Source organism: Rhincodon typus, chromosome 7, assembly GCF_021869965.1.
Source record: "Rhincodon typus isolate 14 chromosome 7, sRhiTyp1.1, whole genome shotgun sequence".
Lineage (NCBI taxonomy): Eukaryota > Metazoa > Chordata > Chondrichthyes > Orectolobiformes > Rhincodontidae > Rhincodon > Rhincodon typus.
This window is the reverse complement of record NC_063338.1, coordinates 72,033,399-72,053,196: the sequence shown is the minus strand read 5'-3', so window position 1 is coordinate 72,053,196 and position 19,798 is coordinate 72,033,399. Positions and strand designations below refer to the sequence as shown.

General features: G+C 39.2%; 1 protein-coding gene across 1 annotated transcript in view; it reads left to right on the top strand.

The window, feature by feature from the left end:
- LOC109911043 (low-density lipoprotein receptor-related protein 1-like) overlaps positions 1-19,798 on the top strand; it is a 1,753,343-nt gene that overhangs the window by 616,622 nt on the left and 1,116,923 nt on the right. The window contains exon 6 of the mRNA XM_048599379.1: positions 6,181-6,444. Within this exon, the coding sequence (XP_048455336.1) occupies positions 6,181-6,444 (264 nt within the window). The remainder of the gene's footprint in view (positions 1-6,180; positions 6,445-19,798) is intronic.

Genomic DNA, 19,798 nt, shown 5'->3' with positions numbered 1-19,798 from the left:
TAAGAACAGGCTTTCTTTTTGCAGATTGTCTATATTGGTTTATTCTGTACCACGAATGACTAGATAGGCCCAAGACAAAACAAAGACAAAGGAGATTGCTGGCAACGTGCTACTCTAAATATCCTCTTTGCACTACCACATTGCAGTGGAGATAGTAACTAACACAAGGTGCCAGGAGGAGGCATAAAATGCCGCATGATTGCAGCAGTGTGGATCTAATCCTGCTACATGGTGAAAAGATCCAGAAGAAAAAAGAAATAACAGCAAGGGAATTTAACTCTTGAAGAGCTATATGACTTAAAGAAGACAGCCATTAAGTAGCTGGAAAGCAATCACCAAAACTGAGAGACAGCAACAGTGGAGGGTACAAAAACTCAAACCTAGCACTCCAAAGGCATAGCTTCATTCAGAAACTAGTAAGGGCCGCTTGAGTAAAAGTGGTCTGGGAAATAAAAGAAACTTAGAAAATGCAGAGGCCTCAGTTAAGAAGGATCTGCAAGTTGGAACTGAAGGTGCCAGGAGGTGAAATTAAAGATCCATTAGGGAAAAGGGAATAACTTTATGAAAAATGGTGCAAATACCAAAAAGGGAAGAAGTTGCATAAGATAATGTTTCTGAAGGGACTAACACTCATGGTGTTACATTGGCTTCACAAATTCAACTGATGTCTCACACAATCTGTGATTGGAGATGAGGAGTTCTAGTCCAGCTTTCAGAGGAATCAGCAGTATTTGTACCAGCTTCCTCAGGTCCTAGTAGATATACCTAACCAACTGTAGTTGTACTTATTGCTATCCTGTATTATCATTACAGTCCTGTGATAGATTTTTTTTAACATTCTTGTTATCTAAGAACAGTGCCTCTTCTGTTGGTCCTCTAAAGTGCTATATCCTCTGCCTCTAATCCCTAAATACAAAACAAAGCAAAGACAAAGGAGGGTTGGTGACAACAAACTCCCTCAAACAATCCTCTCCCAATACGATATACTAGTAGAGGAGGCAAATACCACAAAAGCATCAGGAGTGGTCGTTTCAGAAAAAGACAACATTGTCAAGGCAGCCAAATGAGTCTAACTTGTGAGACATCAGTCCTTATTAAAGTTGTGAAAGTAATCTGTCAAGCTACTTAATGCAGAAGCACCAGCTAATCAAAGGTGTTAACAAATCAAGCTTTGCCAATTGTGGTTTAAAGGAAATATATCTCTACCAATTGTTTCTGCAATAAAACAAAATATAAAAGATGCACCACATATTTCATGATGCCAGTAGTAGACCTAACAAATCCCTTGATAAAAGCAATGGATGTTATAGGATCCCTTGGGGGGTATGTGATGGCTCAGCACAAACAAAAGGTGTATTCATCTTTAATGTTCCCTAAGCATAATGAGACCCAGTAGCACATATGTGCATGAAAGATCATAAATTCTCTATCTGTGAAAAATCTCCAGATGAGCACAAACTTTGGTGTTTATCTCTGTATTCTCAGCTCAAACTGCAAAGGCCAAAGAATCCTTCTTGTTAAATGGTATCTAGCATTGCACCAGCTTGAAAGAGGGAATAAAAAGAAAATACTACAGATTCTGGAAATCTGAAATAAAACAGAAAATGCTGGAGAAGTTGATGAATTCTGAAGAGGTGTCCTCTCAGACTCATGGTTAACTTTGTTTCTTTCTCCAAGTTTCTCCAGCATATTCTGTTTTTGTTGGTCAAAGAGTAAATATTGCAACAATTCCAGCTGAATTTCATTTGTTTGCTTAATTACCACCACATTGTTAGGGTTTAAATCATATGTCAAGTATTTGTATCCATGCAAGACTAGAGTTCTGGTAGATTTTGGCTAATATTTCTAAACAATTCAGAGGTGATACGAAGAATTTCAGACAATTTAAAAAAAAACAAGGACCATTAATGTCTCCAGGACTGAATTTTAGCTGCAGTGGTAAGTCAGAAAGCATATATTTTTCATTTGTCCTTATTCTGGAATATGCACTGAAATGCAAGTTGGATTCATTTGACAAGCAACAAAAACTTAAGAGTCTTGCAACTTGAAAAAACTAGTGTTGCATGTTGTTGAGCTGTGCACTACAATGATGATTTTTGGAAGTCCAAGAGGGAGATGTCAAGAATTTTTTGTGTTCAAGAAATCCTGCCTAACAGCAGCTCTCTGATTGGTTGAGCTGCAGAGTATTAAATGCGAAAAGTGATTAGCAGAGAGAGTGAAAACATCCAGCCTGCAGGCAGCTTCCCTCTCTCTGTCTCTGACTTCATGTGGAGCCAGAGACACATTCCAGAAAGCTTAAAAAAAATAAGATCTGAATTCACTGGAACAACTGAAAATTGAATAGCAACTATTGCCGCACAGACAACAGCATCTCGTGATTGCAAAATCAAAATGTCTCTTAGAAACATAAGATCTTTCCAACTTGTGCTCTTCACAACTCAATTTACCCTGTCTAAATTGTTTTCCAAACATAGTTCATGTGTTAAATGTTTTGTCTTTTATCTGTCTGAATTGTAATTTAATGAGAATGTGTGTGAGTGGATGTTTGGACCTTTAGGAAGTCTGCCTTTTCACTGTTCTTGCTAAAATTAAGTGTTACAGTGAAAAGGGTTCATTTTCACTTTTGCGAAAATAGCTTGGCGTGGTTTGCTTTTAACCTGGGTCGTAGTCATGCAGGAATATCAGTCATCTAGTTGGTCTCATTTGGTTTCCTATGCATTTGCACGTTTTATGACTGCTTTGAAAGGGAGGGAGCATAATTATCAGCACATTGTTCCCAGATAAGTTGTGACAGGTGAGAAACAGGAGCCAGAAGTGTTTAGAGTTGTAGAGTTGTACAGCACAAAAACAGACCCTTCAGTTCTCGTCCATACTGACCAGATATGCTAAATTAATCGAGTTCTATTTGCTATATCCCTCTAAACTCTTCCTATTCATGTATCCATCCAGATGCCTTTTAAATGTTGTAATTATACCAACCTCCACCATTTCCTCTGGCAGCTCATTCCATACATGCACCACCCTTTTGTGTGAAAACATTGCCCCTCAGGTCCCTTTTAAATCTTTCCCTTCCCATCTTAGACCTATGCCGTGTACTTTGGACTCCCCTACCCTTGGCAAAAGACCTTGGCTGTTCATCCTATCCCTGTGTCTCATGATTCTATAAACATCTATAAGGTCACCCCTCAGCCTCCGAAGCTCCAGGGAAAAATGTCCTAGCCTATTCAGCCTCTCCCTATAACTCAAACCCTAGCAACATCCTTGTAAGTCTTTACTGCACCTTTTCAAGTTTAAAACATCTTTTCTATTGCAAGGAGACCAGAACTGAATGCAATATTCCAAAGTGGCCTAAGCAATGACCTGTACAGCTGCTACATGATATACCAACTCCTATACTCGATGCACTGACCAATAAAGGCTAGTGTACCAATGCCTTCTTCCTACCCTGTCTACCCGTGACTCTACTTTCAAGGAACTATGAACCTGCACCCAAAATCTCCTCCTGTGGCAACACTCCCCAGGACCCTACCATTCAGAGTATAAATCCTGCTCTGATTTACCTGACCAAAGTGCAACACCTCACATTTATCTAAATTAAACTCCATCTGCCACTCCTCAGCCCATCGGCCTGTCTGATCAAGATCCTGTTATACTCTGAGATAACTTTCTTCACTGTCCACTACATCACCAATTTTGGTGTCAACTGTAAATTTACTAATTATTCCTCGTGTATTCACATCCAAATCATTTACATAAATGACAAAAAGCAGTGGACCCAGCACCAATCCTTGAGGTACACTGCTAGTCTTAGGCCTCTAGTCCAAAAAAAAACCCTCCACCATCAGCCTCTGTCTCGTATCTCGAAGTCAATTTTGTATTCAAATGGCTTGCAGTCCCTGGATTCCATGTGATCTAACTTTGCTAACCAGTCTACCATTTGGAAACTTTAGGGGGAGGCAATGGCCTAGTGGTATTATCACTGGACTGTTAATCCAGAGACGCAGATAATGTTCTGGGGACCTTGCTTCAGATCCCGCTATGGAAGATGGTAGAATTTGAATTCAATAAATACATCTTGAATTAAGAACCTAATGATGACCATAAACCCATTGTTGATTTTCAAAATAAACCCATCTGGTTCACTAATGTCCTTTAGGGAAGGAAACTGCCATCCTTACCTGGTCTGGCCTACATGTGACTCCAGAACAACAGTGATTCTGGACCCACAGCAATGTGGTTGACTTTAAACTGCCCTCTGGGAATTAGGGATGGCCGTTCTCATCCTGTGAATGAATAAAGAATAAAGAAACTTGTTGCATGTTGTGCTGACGTTCATATCGACAACGTCTACCACTCTGCCTTCATCAATCTTTTTTGTCACTTCTTCAAAAAATTCCAGGACCTAATTTGATTGCAGAGGAAAACAGTCGCTGGTGGGAGTTGGGAAGTGGAGGCGCGGACAATTATTCTACAAAGTACCCTTTACAAGGCAGTCATCTGTTGTAGATTGGGTGACCGCTTCACAAAAAAGACCCTGAGCTACCTGTTGCCTGTCATTTTAACACACCACCTGTTCCCTGGCCAACGTCTTTGTCTCTGGCTTGTTGCAGTGTTCCAGCAAAACTAACCATAAACTGGAATAACAGCACCTTATTTTCCACTTGGGGACCCTGCAGCCCACTGGACTCGATGTTGAGCTCAATAACTTCTGGGCCTAAACTCTCCCATGTCCTAGCCCCCTACGCCACACACCAGGCCTTGTTACCACATTGTCTGCCATTACACATTACCTATTATTAGTCACTAACAGTCCCCATTAACAGCTATTCACCTTCCCAGCCAAATTGTTATCAAATACTTTGTCTATCCAATTGCTCTTCTCTCTCTTTGGGCTCTATCCTATCGTTTACTCCCTCCCTCATCCCCCTCCCTATTTTCTGCATATAAACTGACATTTTCCCAGTTACCATCAGTTCTGAGGAAGGGTCCCGGACCTGAAGAGTTAACTCTGATTTTTTTCTTCACAGATGTTGCCAGACCTGCTGAGCTTTTCCAGCAACTTCAGTTTTTGTATCTGTTGTTCTGCCTGATGCTGGCACAGTCTGACGCTGGACACCACTGTGGGCAGTCTGCCTCCGTTATCGTTAGTTAGTAAATATCTTAATGAGCTTAACTGCCTACCAGTTTTATGGAGGCTGTCAGTATTGAAGGGCTCCAGATCCATGTCAGGCAAAATGGTCAACATTGGGAATTTGGTTCACTGGATTGCCTCATCACACTCAGGCCCCTCCACCTGCATTCTGTGCCTGGGTATGGCCAAAAGCCTATGTGATTGTCCAAGAGAAAATCTAATTTAAAAGAAATTTGGCAATGTTGTTGAGTATTCTGTCTCTCATGACTGGTATCTTTGGTGTTGCACAGTGACTGATTTATTGATTCATTGTTGTTGAACTCAACAATATGATATCATGATATTTGGAGTCACTGAACTGATCATTCTTGACGTGGAATACCAAAACAATATTATGACTTCTTAAAACGTTAATCATTTGTTTAAATTATTCTTTTTAGAAAAGTACATTAGTTTCCAAAGCTCCACACCTTGGACACATGAGCACTGCAAGACGGTTCAGGCTAGCTGCGGTACTTTAAATAAGGGCCTCATATTTCCCAGCCTCGCATCTAAATATCCTGAACATTTATCATTGGCACCTCAGTAGATGACTATCTGAAGACCTTGACTTAATGTGTCCATGAGGCAGCCTGAAAATCTTATAGAGATGTACTCGGATAAGTGCATTCTGCTGTTCTCCCCTTTGAAAATCCGGGAACAGGGAAGACTTTCTTGCTGCTGACTTTCAGGAACAGGGAATTTGGTCTCATGTTTTTTTAGATACTTATCCAAGTTAAGGACTATACCTATACAGTTTCCAGTGATAACTTGGTTGGTAACAAATGTGCATTTATTTTGTCGTAAAGTAAATATCAGTTTTACTTCTCGGTGCACCATTTTAATCCAGGTTATCATAATAAGTTAAATAATTCCCATTTTTGTGCTACAAATGCATATATTCTACTTTGTTTTTCAAGTTCTGGGTTAATCAAAATTTTGCTATTTTAAGGTCATTATGAAGAAATTAGTTTCTAAATAAAACTCGTGATTAATTTAATCTTTTCCAGAACCCTTTGATCGACAACCTGTACTTTTGATTGCCAATGTTAAAAGTATTGTGGTGACCAGTCTGAATGGATCAAGTGTTCCTGCTCAGAATTCTGTCACTGCTAATGGAATCATCGCTCTGGATTTTATTTATGATGAGGAGCTGGTCTGCTGGATAATAGCTGAAGAAATGTCTACTCATGCTGAACTGAAATGTGCCAAGTTGACACCGCTGAATGGATTTACTGAAGAGAGAGCCATCAATATTTCACACAGCCTCCACAGTGAGTATTTTCAGCATCTAGAAATACTTAAGCATTCATAGTTAAATCATGTTTTAAATTTGCAATCAACCTATTGCAATGCATTTTGAATCACTCCATTAAATGCCTTTGACAAAGTCTAATGAATGTTAAATATTTCACATGCCTTGAAAGGCTGTTAATTCAATGATGATTACTAAATTAAAATGCAACCATATAAATATGGAGATTTGCTTTAAAAATACTTTGATTTTCTAGGAAAAATGAGGCTCACAGTAATTTCAGGTTTATAACATCTTACTTGCTATGAGGAAGTACCTTGTGTCATGTCCATCAGTCAGTATATCAGAATACATTTAAGAGACATAGTATATTAGTATACTTTTAAGAGACATGCTTATGATATCATCACTTTTTCATCGCATGTGACCTGAGGGTATAAAGATATCAGACTCCATCTCAGCTCAAATTACTTTTCTGAAGAGGAATCTCAGAGAGGCTCATTGAGTTAAAGTCATCACTTCCGCACCAATTCAAGCCTTCACGAAGGATCTTCTGGGTAAAAAATAAAAGCCATATCAATAACATTTCACTTGAGGATTGATTCAAGTATGGAACCATCGGCAGGTCAACAACAGTTGAGTACTGCCAACACTATTAAAATAGTCAGCAAAATATACCTCAAGAAAATAAAAGGTAATTTATGCCATTTGTCACACTTACCTAAAGGCTGTCCACATCAGATTTTCTTCACATGTGAAAAGCATGTGGACCAGGGACATTAGACAAACATGTGCAGGAAATCTGCTTCCAAACACAAAGCCAGACACTGGTCCAAAACAGAGATAACAAGGTGTAGAGCTGGATGAACACAGCAGGCCAAGCAGCATCGGAGGAGCAGGAAGGCTGACGTTTCGGGCCTAGACCCTTCTTCAGAATATCACTGGTCCAAAACATTTATGATTAATAAGATGGGACAACACTGGCAGCAAGGAAACTGTCGAGAAAGTACGCAGATGCAAACACATCAATAAAAGCAAAATACTGGAACATTTGAAAGAAGCACACAAAATTCTGGAGAAAGTCAATATCCACAAGTAGCAACAGACCTATGGCAGCATCTTTGGAGAGAAAATAAAGTTGATGTTTTGAATCCAAAATGATTTCTTCAAAAACCAATAATGAATTTCAGAGCCAACCAGACAGAAGGCAAATTTCAGAAGATGACCAAGATTTCTATATTATTAACTTCACTCACCACGTCAATGGTGTAAGATGATACGATATTTTTAGAACTGTTACCATCATATGACGAGTCAGGCCTACATAATTAAAAGCTAAAATTGATGCGGGAGCTAGCTTCAAAATATTGCTACTATGCATCCTGCAAGTTATGTATTTCAGCACTTGGCAGTCCACAGTACAGAGTTAGTGTGAACAACTGTAATCAGCAACAGCTGAAACTGACTGACTACAAGACTTGCAGTAGTTCATTATCCAGAGAGAGCAAGACAATAGTAAGTCAGTTCCTGAGAAGATTTTTTTCATTATTGCTGTACAGAGAAAAACTTGGTATATTGTGACAAGTCAGTTACAAGGGCAAACAAGTTCTAATACCAGAAGTATTACCATGCACTTGTTTTACCAGGAAACAGGGGTATTGTGGATAGGGTAAATAGACAAAGTTTTTTTTTCCCTGGGGTGCGGGTATCTAAAACTAGAGGGCATAGATTTAAGGTGACTGGAAAAGATTTAAAAGTATTAATTTTTTCACGCAGAGAGTGGTGCATATAAGGAATGAGCTGCCAGAGGATGTGGTGGAGGCTGGTACAATTACAACATTTAAAAGGCATCTCGATGGTTATGTGAATAGGAAGGGTTTAGAGGGGTATGGACGAAGTGCTGGCAAATGGGGCTAGATTTATTTCAAATATCCGGTTGGCATGGACGAGCTGAGTGTCAGTTTCCATGCTTTCTATCTCTATGGCTCAATGACTGCAAATGCACAAGAACTGCACAATTCAGATGAAGCAGTGTACCAGCCAGGATGAATCAGGATAGCCGATGACACAAGAAAATGTGTGATGATGTCAAATGTAATAACACTAGAAACAGAGGGAGCATCCACAACCACATAATTTTCCATCCACTCCTTGGATGAAAGTAGCAATAGACCTATTCACAATGCATGTGGAAAACTATATCCTTGTGATGGATTACTTCTCTAAATTACCCATTGATTGGTGACTTAACCGACACAATGACTCCTGTTTATTTGATGTCCTGGTATGAATGATGTCTGGCAACAGACTGCAATTCACTGGCAGAAAATATCAGGACAAGTGATGCATATCACATTGTCTCCTACTATCCACACTCAAACAGAGTAGCTGAGCATACAATACAAATGATCAAATCGATGACAATTCAATTCAAAGCAACAAAGCAGGATTTTCACAGTGCATTGCAGCACATTCACACAACACCAATGGAGAAAGGATTACTGTTCCCAGCACAACTTATGTTTAAAAGGTAGTGCCCAGCAACTAATTGTCCAGCCATTCTGAGGCACAGGACATTTTTGTTCAAATGCAAAGGAGAGTCAAATAGATGAGTAATGAGTGACCAGGTATAAAACTAACATGATTGTGCATGGGGCAGGGGTCTAACTGGGTCTTTTAATAAATTGTGAAGGAGATGAAGCCAGCTCAGATGTATGTATAGCACATGAATCATGCATGGAAAGTGAGGACAAAACCTGCAATGATGATGATTGAAATAGTTCCTAATCAAGCTGTTCAGAGATTGTTATGATGCACCTCTAGAGTAGGTGGGAGCTGAAACTGGGCCTCCTTGCTCAGAGATAGGGACACTACCACTGTGCTACAAGACCCTTTTAATGTTTCAAACCAGGGAACTTGTGCATATGAAACAAGCGTACTACCCACTAATCTGCAGAAACAGATGATGCTTGAATGGTGCTGTTTTGACAGCAGTCAATAACAAGACAATGAAGTTGCCAAGCAAGAGCTGCAGAGTGTAATGCATACCTCTCCAGATGGATATATGAACACCAAGTTGACAAATCTTCAAAATATAACATTGACGTTTGAATTGCTAATCTTTTAAGCTCTGTTTCAGCTATTGCATAGCTATTGAATGTGCAAAATGTATGCATGTACAACATAGAGTCATGGAGTCATACAGCATGGAAATAGACCCTTGGGGTCTAACCAGTCCATTCTGAACATAATCCCAAACTAAACAAGTCCCTGCCTGCTCCTGGCCCACATCTCTCCAAACTCTTGCTATTCATCTTTGGAAAGTCGTTGGTGGGGTGCGATCATGTTTGTCTCTCAATCAATATTTCAGTATACTTCTTTAAGAGACACAGTACATTGGCGTTACTTTAAAAAACATGGGATTGATAACATAGTATCATTTCACTGTGTCATAGCATGTGACCTGAGGGTGTAATGATCTCAAATTTCATCCCAACTCTGATCACTTGGAGTATCTTGCTTGATGTAACTCAGTAACCTAACACTAGTCCAGATTCTTATGTGCCTGTGAATGTAACAATTGTATAGAATAGCCACTGGTAATAAATGCCTGTTGCATCTTTTGAAATTATGTTATCCACCTCAATGATATGAAGAATGACATGATAACAAATAAAAAACATCCTGTTGGAAGTAAAGCCCACACTGGTGCATTTGCTGAATCATCCAGGCTTTGTGTTTCTATTCATCACCATGTCCCACACCAGTGAACAAAACAAGTTCTAACTCTTACAGAAATTATTCTATGGCTTTAGTAATCATGTGACTACCAGATATTTGCTTCAATAGACAATTGGTGATGATTGCTGTGTCTAAGCTTGATGCAATGGGCAGGATGTCTATTCTACATGACTGACAGCATTGGTGGGAGTTCATACACATTTTTGAGCTTGGGTAACTTTCTATTATGCTCAATGTAGTTTCATTGCTGACTTGCTGAATGAGCAATGATAGGCAGCTTCTCACTCTAGTGATTCAAAAATCAAATGTTTCCTCTGTGGAGCCGAGCCAGAAATGCTCACTTCAAACTTGAGTGTGGAGAGGTGAGGGTCTGTGAGAAGTTATATTACTAGAGGGGAGCAAGGTATGAAGGGATCAATAGAAAAGTTTTTTTTTGTTAAATTAGGACAGTTCTGGTCTTCGAAAGTAATTAGCAGAGTTTTTTTTAGTTTTATTTTAGAGTGGCCTATGACAGCTGTTTAAGCATAACTGGTTTGGTGGTTCAGTGCATTCAGTCTAGAGCGAGAAAAAAATGTTACTTTCTCAATTCTTTGGGGTGACATGCTGCCAGTCAGTACTTATTCAGCAGTGACACTAGACTGAGCATAATTATTAAGATGATACGCGAACACAAAACTTGGTAAAATCTCCCAACCATGTTATATGTTATTTTGAGTGCAAATCCAGTGGATTTTGGATGACCAAAATTTCATTGAGGTCCCAGGATCTTAGGACTCTGACTTCAAATGCATTTGACAAAGGTAGTGCCTATTTTTTTCAACCTCAGCTCAAAAATTGAGCAGAGTGGGTCTTAAACAGCATGTTCATTTTTTTTTTAAGAAATTGTCCACCCTCAAATTGTTCATCTTATAAAATAGGATGCAAAGTGACAAAAATCTTTCTGAAAAACTCCACAACATCACAGAATTACAGCGATGTTATGGCATAGAAGGAGGCCATTCATCCTGTTGTGTCTGCATTTGCTTGTCAAATGAGCACCATTACCTCGTGCCAATTTCCTCTTTATTTTCCCCAATTCTGTGCACATTTTTTTTTTGAAAGCATCATCCAATGCAGTTGCATCTCATATTCTTACTACTTGCTGAGTGAAAAAGATTATCCTTACTTCGTTCTTGCTTCTTTTGCAGATCACATTAAATCTATGCATTCTTGTTCTCTGGTTCCAGCAAGAATAGTTTATCCCGATCTACATTACCCAGCCTGCACATGATTTTGAAAACCTCTGTTGAGTCTCCTCTTAGCCTTCTTCTCTCCAAGGAGGGCAGGGCCAGTCTCTCCGAAAGACTGAAGTTCTCATCCCTGAAGCCATTCTTGTAAACTGCTTCTCTGCTATTTCTAAAGCATTCACTTCCCTCCTATGACATCCAGAACTGAATACGATATTTCAGCTGATGTTGATTATGGGTCCCAAATGGTTTTTTCTCTAATTTATTCTTGCAATTTGTCCCATTGTCATGGAATATATGGTTATCTTCTAAATGCGTCTTTTTAGATCTTTAGCTGTAACTTATTTTGTTTTCATTTGCCATCATTTAGAACTTTGACATTACCCTTTAAGACTGAAATCCCAGGGCTGAGATTTTCAAAGGTCTCTGGGTCGAGATCCATGTGAGTGAGATTTTGAAATTACTGTCTTGGTTGGCATCTCACAATCCCAAAGACTCCAGGATAGTTTTAAATTTTCAAAGAATGAGGCGAGGTAGTGTGGTTTTCTGGGGTGGGGAGTTTGGGAGGAACCTTGTCATCAATGAACAATTCTTTAAGCTCCTTTAGACTATTGCTATTGGGACCTGTCTAAAATCGAAAGCAGTTACCAAGTTTTTTTTCTGGGTGAGCCTGAACATTCTTCAACACATCACTGTACACCTTTGTGTTTGTCGCAAGGCCCAAGCAAATTTCTTTGGCAGGAGTTTTGAGACAAATCAAGGTAGCCATCTGGTCCCAGCACCAGCACCAGTTCTTATTTTGTTTTCCAAGAAGGCACTCTACTCAGTTCCATCAACAAAGCTTTTCAAGGGGCTGTCAGCAAGACAACATGGCTGCCATCTGGCTTTGCTGCTGTACCTGGGTGTAAATCTTGCCCACTGGCCAGTGTGGGTCATTAAAAATCATGCCTGAAGGTGTAAGGTTGGGACCCAGAATTCATTTGTGTTCCTAGCTTCCAGACCTGTTTTCTCCAATGTCTCTGAGTCAACAACAACTGCTCACATTTGTTTAGCACTTTTAATGCAGTTAAACCTCCCAAGATAATGACTTTATGGATTATATTTATTATCTGAACTACCCCAAAAGCTTGATTCTGTCTTCTATGCATCAGTGAGTTGAATTGGGCACAATATTTAATCTGATGTCTGACTGGAGTATTACTTTCTGTGAATTGTATTTCACTTTTTTGGATAATATTTCCTAATTCTGCTGGACATGTTTAGAACCAAAACTCTAAAGACCAATAATTCTCTTCAGTTCCCATATATATATATACTTGTGAAGTACTGATGCCTGTCATATTTTCATCACATTTAAAGTCTGTCAAAATGTGTCTATATGATGTGCTACTTTTTGACTCACTTCCACATTTTATTTTATTCAATTGGCCACTTCAGATTCTGTGTTGGTGCCAGCTGTCTATTTAATGAGTTTATATTCAGCCTCTGCATCTAATCTGTTATTGTAAATAAAAAATAATAATAAATCAATCATGGGACACCTCACTCAGCAGTTTTGTACTTTTGTGTAATTTCTGTAATATGTAGCTGCTGCTTCCTACACCAGCCAATTTCTAAAGTGTTTCCAGCTTTCACCTTGGAAGCTTGCTGTTTTAAATTAAAATATGGTGATATTGAATTTAGGTAAATGCTTTAAGAAGTTTAGATACACTGCAGCAATTAATAATTATCAAGTCATTTATTTCAGTTATTCATAAGGTATAAAAAAAAGAAGGTTACCCTATATTTATGGAGTCATAGAGTCATACAGGAATAGAAATAAACCCTTTGGCCCAATCTGTCCATGCCGAATATAATCCCAAACTAAACTAGTCCCACCTGCCTGCTCCTGGCCCATATCCCTCCAAACCTTTCCTTGGTTTAAATGTTGTAATTGTACTGCATCCACCACTTCCTCAGGAAGTTCATTCTACACACGAGCCACCCTCTGTGCAAAAAAAATTTTGTCTCTTATGTCTTTTTTAAATCTCTCTCCTCTCATTTTAAAAATGTGCCCTCGAGTCTTGAAATTCCCCATCTTAGGGAAAAGGCAGCTACCATTAACTATGTGTATACCTCTCATTATTTTATAAACATCTATCGGGTCACCTCTCAACCTCTTCTGCTCCAATGGAAAAAGTCCCAGCCAATCCAGCCTTTCTTTATAACTCGAACCTTCCATACTCAACAACAGCCTGATAAACAGGGTTTGGAGCTGGAGGAACACAGCAGGCCAGGCAGCATCAGAGGAGCAGGAAAGTTGACATTTCAGGTCTGGGCCCTTCTTCAGAAATGGGGAGGGGAAGGGGGCTCTGAAATAAATAGAGAGAGGGGGCGGTGATAGAAGGTGGATAGTGGAGTAGATAGCTGGGAGAGAAGGCGGACAGGTCAAGGAGGTGGGGATGAAGCTAGTAAAGGAGAGTGTAGGTAGGAAGTTGGGATGGGGGTTGGTCAGTGAGGAGGGAGGGATGGATAGTTGGGAGGGAAGACGGACAGGTCAAGGAGGCAGGCATGAAGCTAGTAAAGGTGAGTGCAGGTAGGAATTGGGGGTGACGGTTGGTCAGTGAGGTCGGAGGAGCAGATATGTGGGAGAGAAGACAGACAGGTCAAGGAGGCAGTGATGAGGGGGGTGCTGGTCTTGGGATGAGATCAGGGGTGGGGACCTTGTTATCTCAGACTCCAGCATCGGCAGTTCCTACAATCTCACAGCCTGGTAAATCTCTTCTGAACCTTCTTCAGCTTTATAATACCCTTCCTATAACTGGGTGACCGGAACTGGACACAGTATTCCAGATGAGGCCTCATCAATGTCCTGTACGACCTCAACATGATTTCCCAACTCCTATACTCAATAAACGCAAGTATGCCAAACACCTTTTTAACCAACCTGTCTGTATGTGCCGCAAACTTTAAAGAGTTATATACCTGCACCCCAAGATCCCTCTGTTCTTCAACACTACCCAAGGCCCTACCATTATTTGTATAAGCCCTACCCTTGTTTGTTGTACCAAAATCCAATGCCTTGCATTTATTCAGATTGAGCTCCATCGGCTATTTTTCAGCCCATTGACCCATTTGATCAGGATCCCTTTGTAAGCTTATAAAACCTTCTTCTCTGTCTACAATGCCATCAATTTTGGTGTTATCCACAAACTTACTAACCATGCCTTCTATATTCTCATCCAAATCATTTATATAAATGACAAGCCAAAGAGGACCCAGAACTGGTCTGTGTGGAACACCACTGCTTACAGGCCTCCAGTCCAAAAAGCAACTTATTCTCTATCTCCTACCATTCTTTGTTACGTTGCTATCTATCTTTTACTTTTTGCTGATTGGTTTCAGATGGAGGTTCAAACAAGTCCTTGTCTTTCATCTGAATGGGAGATTAGAAGTATTTATTGCTGTACATTTGTTTTAACGTTTGTATTCAATAATTTTTCCCATAGTACATTTGCTTAAACATTCCAACCACCTGTTAGCAATTCGCCATCATTACCTATTCATCATAACTTTACATGTGTTCAAAGGATCAGTATCAAGAGATCAGTCCTCTTGTATTTTCATGTTTTATGAACTCTATAACAATATAGAGTTTCATTTGCATTTCATACATATTACTCAGCTGATTTAAAAATACATATTTGCTTATCAATAGGAATGAATGAAGGGAAAAAAAAAAGCTTTGATGCAATTATCCAGTTGGCCAAAGGTGTATAACCAAGAGAAACTTTTGAAACCTTTTCTGTAGGGTAAATTGAAGGGTCCGTCACATCCAAAGGGCACTACATCTAGGGATTGAGTTCAAAATACAGTGGCATTGATTCTTTGACCTGTGTTTCCCTGAGCACAATATTTGCAACATGTAACTTAACAAATTATCCCCTGCTGGTGTCGACCAAATAATTCATATTCCTAAAATAACATTATTTCTTATTTTCCACTTTAATTAAGTTTCAGGGCCAGAAAGCTGAAAATATTTAGCAAAACAAAGAATTGTTCAAAATATACCTTCCATCTTTTCTGGTAGTTTTTAAAAGAATCTAATTTGAACAGTTTACAAAATTGTGGGGAGTAGTCAATTATCAAATGGTGTAGGTTTAGTTACATTTGCAGCTATAATGGCCAGAATTCACATAATGGTATTGGGTATTTTGACCAGCAATGTTATGATTAATGGTCACAGTATTTTATCTGACAGTTTAATTCTTCAGGGGAAAACAGCATTTACTTTTAAACTTGTTGAAAATATTGCTGCTGCTAATAATGATTCTTGGAAAATACTGCTGAGGTTTTTTTTTACTATTTTGCTGCTATTTACACTGAAGCATATCAATAATGAATAGGTTGCTCTGTTTTGACTTTCACTTTGTCACTTTTTGGAATTAAGTAGTTTGCAGGGATAGAGACTTGTATCTCATTTGCATATTTGGACCCTATTTGCTACTTCAGAGAAATATTTGTATTTCTTATGAAAATAACTTACATTTACGTTCAAGATAAGCACTTTCAGTAAGAAACTCATAAATGACAGATGATGAATAAAAGAATGACTCTCAATCTGTCTGAAAGTGAATCAACAGTTGTCAACTCCATACTATGCACTGAGAAACTTTGTCTGAAGTCAGAATAACATATGGTTTCCATTAAACCATATGCCTTCTGCTTTCTACAGAGGGAAAGATCTATCACCAGAAGTTAAAGATATAAAAAACAAAATGTGGGAAATAGTGGTAGGTGCAGGTATAGTTATAACATTTAAAAGATGTTTGGATAGGTACATGAATAGGAAATGTTTAGAGGGATATAGGCCAAATGCAGGCAAGTGGGACTAGTCTTGTTTCAGAAACTTAGTCAGCATGGGCAAGTTTAAATGAAGGGTCTATTTTCATGCTGTCTGACTCTATGACTATAAATTGAAAGCTTACCTTTTTAGCCATCATTCAGCTTCATCTATAATTTCTAAACATTTTAAAGAGTGTACGTTCCACTATAAATCTGTCAAGAGAAAACTCATTTGGGGTGACATTCGGAGCAAAGTTGTGTTTGAGACAATAGCACACAGCAGTTAATGGTGATTACATAACATGTTTTGTATTCAACACTGTTTCATTTACCATTGACTTCAATGGAAATAAAATCCATGGCATGTAAAACAACACTGATGATTCATGAGATAGTAGGAACTGCCGATGCTGGAGAATCTGAGATATCAGAAAATCTTTCTGAAGAAGGGTCCAGACCCGACATGTCAGCTTTCCTGCTCCTCTGATGCTGTTTGGTCTGTTGTATTCATCCAGATCTACATCTTGTTATCGCTGATGATTCATGATCTTGTTTGAACCGACCAAGTTCGAACTCAAACTCTTTGGTTTAGTGAATCTTTTGCATGTTACCCTGAAAAATAAGTCCAGTTCTAGCCATACAAATTGTTTTGCAATCTGTGTCCTTTGTATTAGGCTAAAATCTTAGTTTTTCTGATTAATGTAACATTCCCTACTGCTTTCAATAAAGTACAGACGATGAGGTTAGAAATTAAACAGTTTATTAATGAATACCTGAGACTTAGTAGGCAATTCATGATGCCTTTACAAAGGACAGTGGACGTATCTGCAAGTAATTTACTTGCTATAGACTATTATACAAGTTTCATTAATACAATGGTGAATGTTCTTGGTTCAAGTGCAAGCATGAATGCTCAGTGTCACATCAAATACTGACTTTACAATACTGTAGTTCTTTAATATTTAATTCTAAAAGCTTTGTTTTAAAAGGCTGAAAGTCAAGGTAATTTCTGAGGGTCGTCAGCCACCCTTTGTGAATGAAGAAATTATCTTATCTCAAGCGAGAATAAAGAAGACATTATTTCTGATGTAGCTCTTTGTGGAACAGGACCAAAGTGCCATACATTGGTTTGCCTTTCAAACACTGACTGAAACCAGAGGGGTGGGAAGCCACAATTCAGATGGTTTATTAGATTAGCACAGCACTTTATTTGGCCAGTGAATCAACAGTTCATGGGAAATCTCATAATAAGGCAGATATTTTTGCTCCATGCTAAAAAAGAAATGTTAGCGTAAATCATACCAGAACTCCACCAGAGAGAACATCTTTTAATAAAAGCCATCAGACTGCAACAGTTAGCTAAGCAGCCAAAGTTTCTATTGGCTACATGTTGAGAGAAGGGAATGTTCTCTTTGCTAATTGTTCCAGCTTAATATTCACCTCAAAATCCAGCCTGAGACAGATCCATGCTACATCACAAGAAGGAGAAAGACCCGTCACAGCTGCTGGAAAATTTGTGATTTTTCAAGACCTTCTCTCCAACTAATATATCAACTTAACTAAGAAACATCAAGCCTGCTCCAAAACAGTGACTGATTTACATTTCATTCTTATAATTACCACTTCAACATAATTTCATATAATGTTTCGAGTGCATGCTAGCATGAGAGTCAAGCAAATAGGATGTTGGATTTTCATTAACTTCCATAATAAATATGTGAGAAATACAATAACCTTCTCCATTTTGAAATACACAAGAGAGTGCTTCTGGATCATTAAAATCACTCAGATTGACATTTCCACATACAGATATTGACCTCATATTGATCTCAGGCAAATAAAATTAAGCCATAAAAATATGGCAGTGACATCAAACATGCCTTCGTTGACTTCAGTTGTTACTTTGGTATTTAGGGCAAAATGAGGTTTTCAATTAATTTAAAGCATGGAGACACATGTGAAATGCCAAGCAGTGTGGCTGCCTTCCACAGGAAATCTCTATTCTACTCACTAATATTTGGGATTATTTCAAAGACTTGAAAGGCTTGCTGGTTCTATGCATAATAGACATGAGGAGAGTGGGTTATAGGTGACACTTGGGAGATGAAAGTGACGAGGGCATTGATAGGGCATGGAAAATACGCGGACATGGAAATGTTATGGATGGTATCAGGGGATTGGAGCTATGGGAGCTATGGAACATATTAGCATCATAGAGGAGACAATGGGGAGTTGGCTTATGAAAATAATAGAAGGTTTTAACAATGGAAATAAATAAATTTGAATGGACTGTGACCAGACCAAATAAAATGCCAAGTGTACTGAAAACTACTAGAGTATTAGTGTGGCAAGTAGCAGTGCTTGGAATTTTGGATTTTAGGGTCTGACCTCCTCCCTTTCTGCTGATCTGGCATCCCAGTAAATGAAGTGAGCATCCTAGACTGTTGGCCCTCTGTCATGACTGGAACCAGCTAGATCTTGTTGACTACGAGATCCTTGATTGGGGTTACTGACCTGGGCTAATCAGGAAAGCCCTGGCTGACCAAGATAACCAAAAGATTAAGAATCTCCTCAATTCAAGGGCCTGACTCAGAGCTGGCTGGCCATACCCAGTGTAATGTGCACAAGTAAATAAAGGCTGGCTTGGTGATGGGATATCGGCTTTTGTGCAGTTATTTCAATGCCAATGGGAGAAAACAGTACGTGCTTGAAGAACATTCTCTTGCAGAAATCATCTTGGAGTTGGGGTAAGCATTTGTGGCATCATGCCTTTGTTTGGGAAGATTAAGTTTTTTGACCCTGCTGTCAAAGACTGGGCCCACTATGTGGAAAGAATGCAATATTTCTGCACCCTGGGAAGTCCCCTAATGTGGATTGGAACAATTACATTTTTTAGTGACATCCAAATTGGAACTGATTAAAATTAGTCTTTGGTTAAGTGGTCACCCAGGTCCTATGGAGGTCAATACTGGTGCAGCTGTACCTGTGGTTGCAGAATCTGTTGTTAACAAGATTCGCTCAGGACTCCAGCCTTAAGTTTGCACAAAACCTTAGCCAGACTGAGAGATAAAAACTGATGGGTAATCCTTCTGACTGTTTGCAGATCTGCAGCATTTCAGTTATGAGGGGCTTAACTTTCCCAGAGGTACCAGACACTAAAGCCTTCCAAGAGTTGAGGGAGTTGGTTAAGGTATATTAAGACCCCAAATCTCTCTAATTCTGAGAGGCTATCAGTTTTATCAGTTGTTAGAGAACCAAGGGAAACGATATCAGGACTTTTGAAGAGATTGAGACAACTGGCAGAGGTATATGATTTTGGGTTAACCCTGAATGAGATGCTGAGAGAGTGGCGTGTGAGATTAATGACATAACCATGCAGAAACCCCTGTGAGCTGAAGCCCAACAGATCTTCAAACAGGCATTGCAATTGCATAGTCATTAGAAAATGTAGCAAGTGGAGCATGGGAACTACAGGGCATCCCAATGGAAGTGGACACCATCACTTCTCCGACTGACCTTGGGGAACATCACTTGAGTGTAGGTAATCACAGAGCCTCACACAGGGCAAATCCTGAGCAGAGG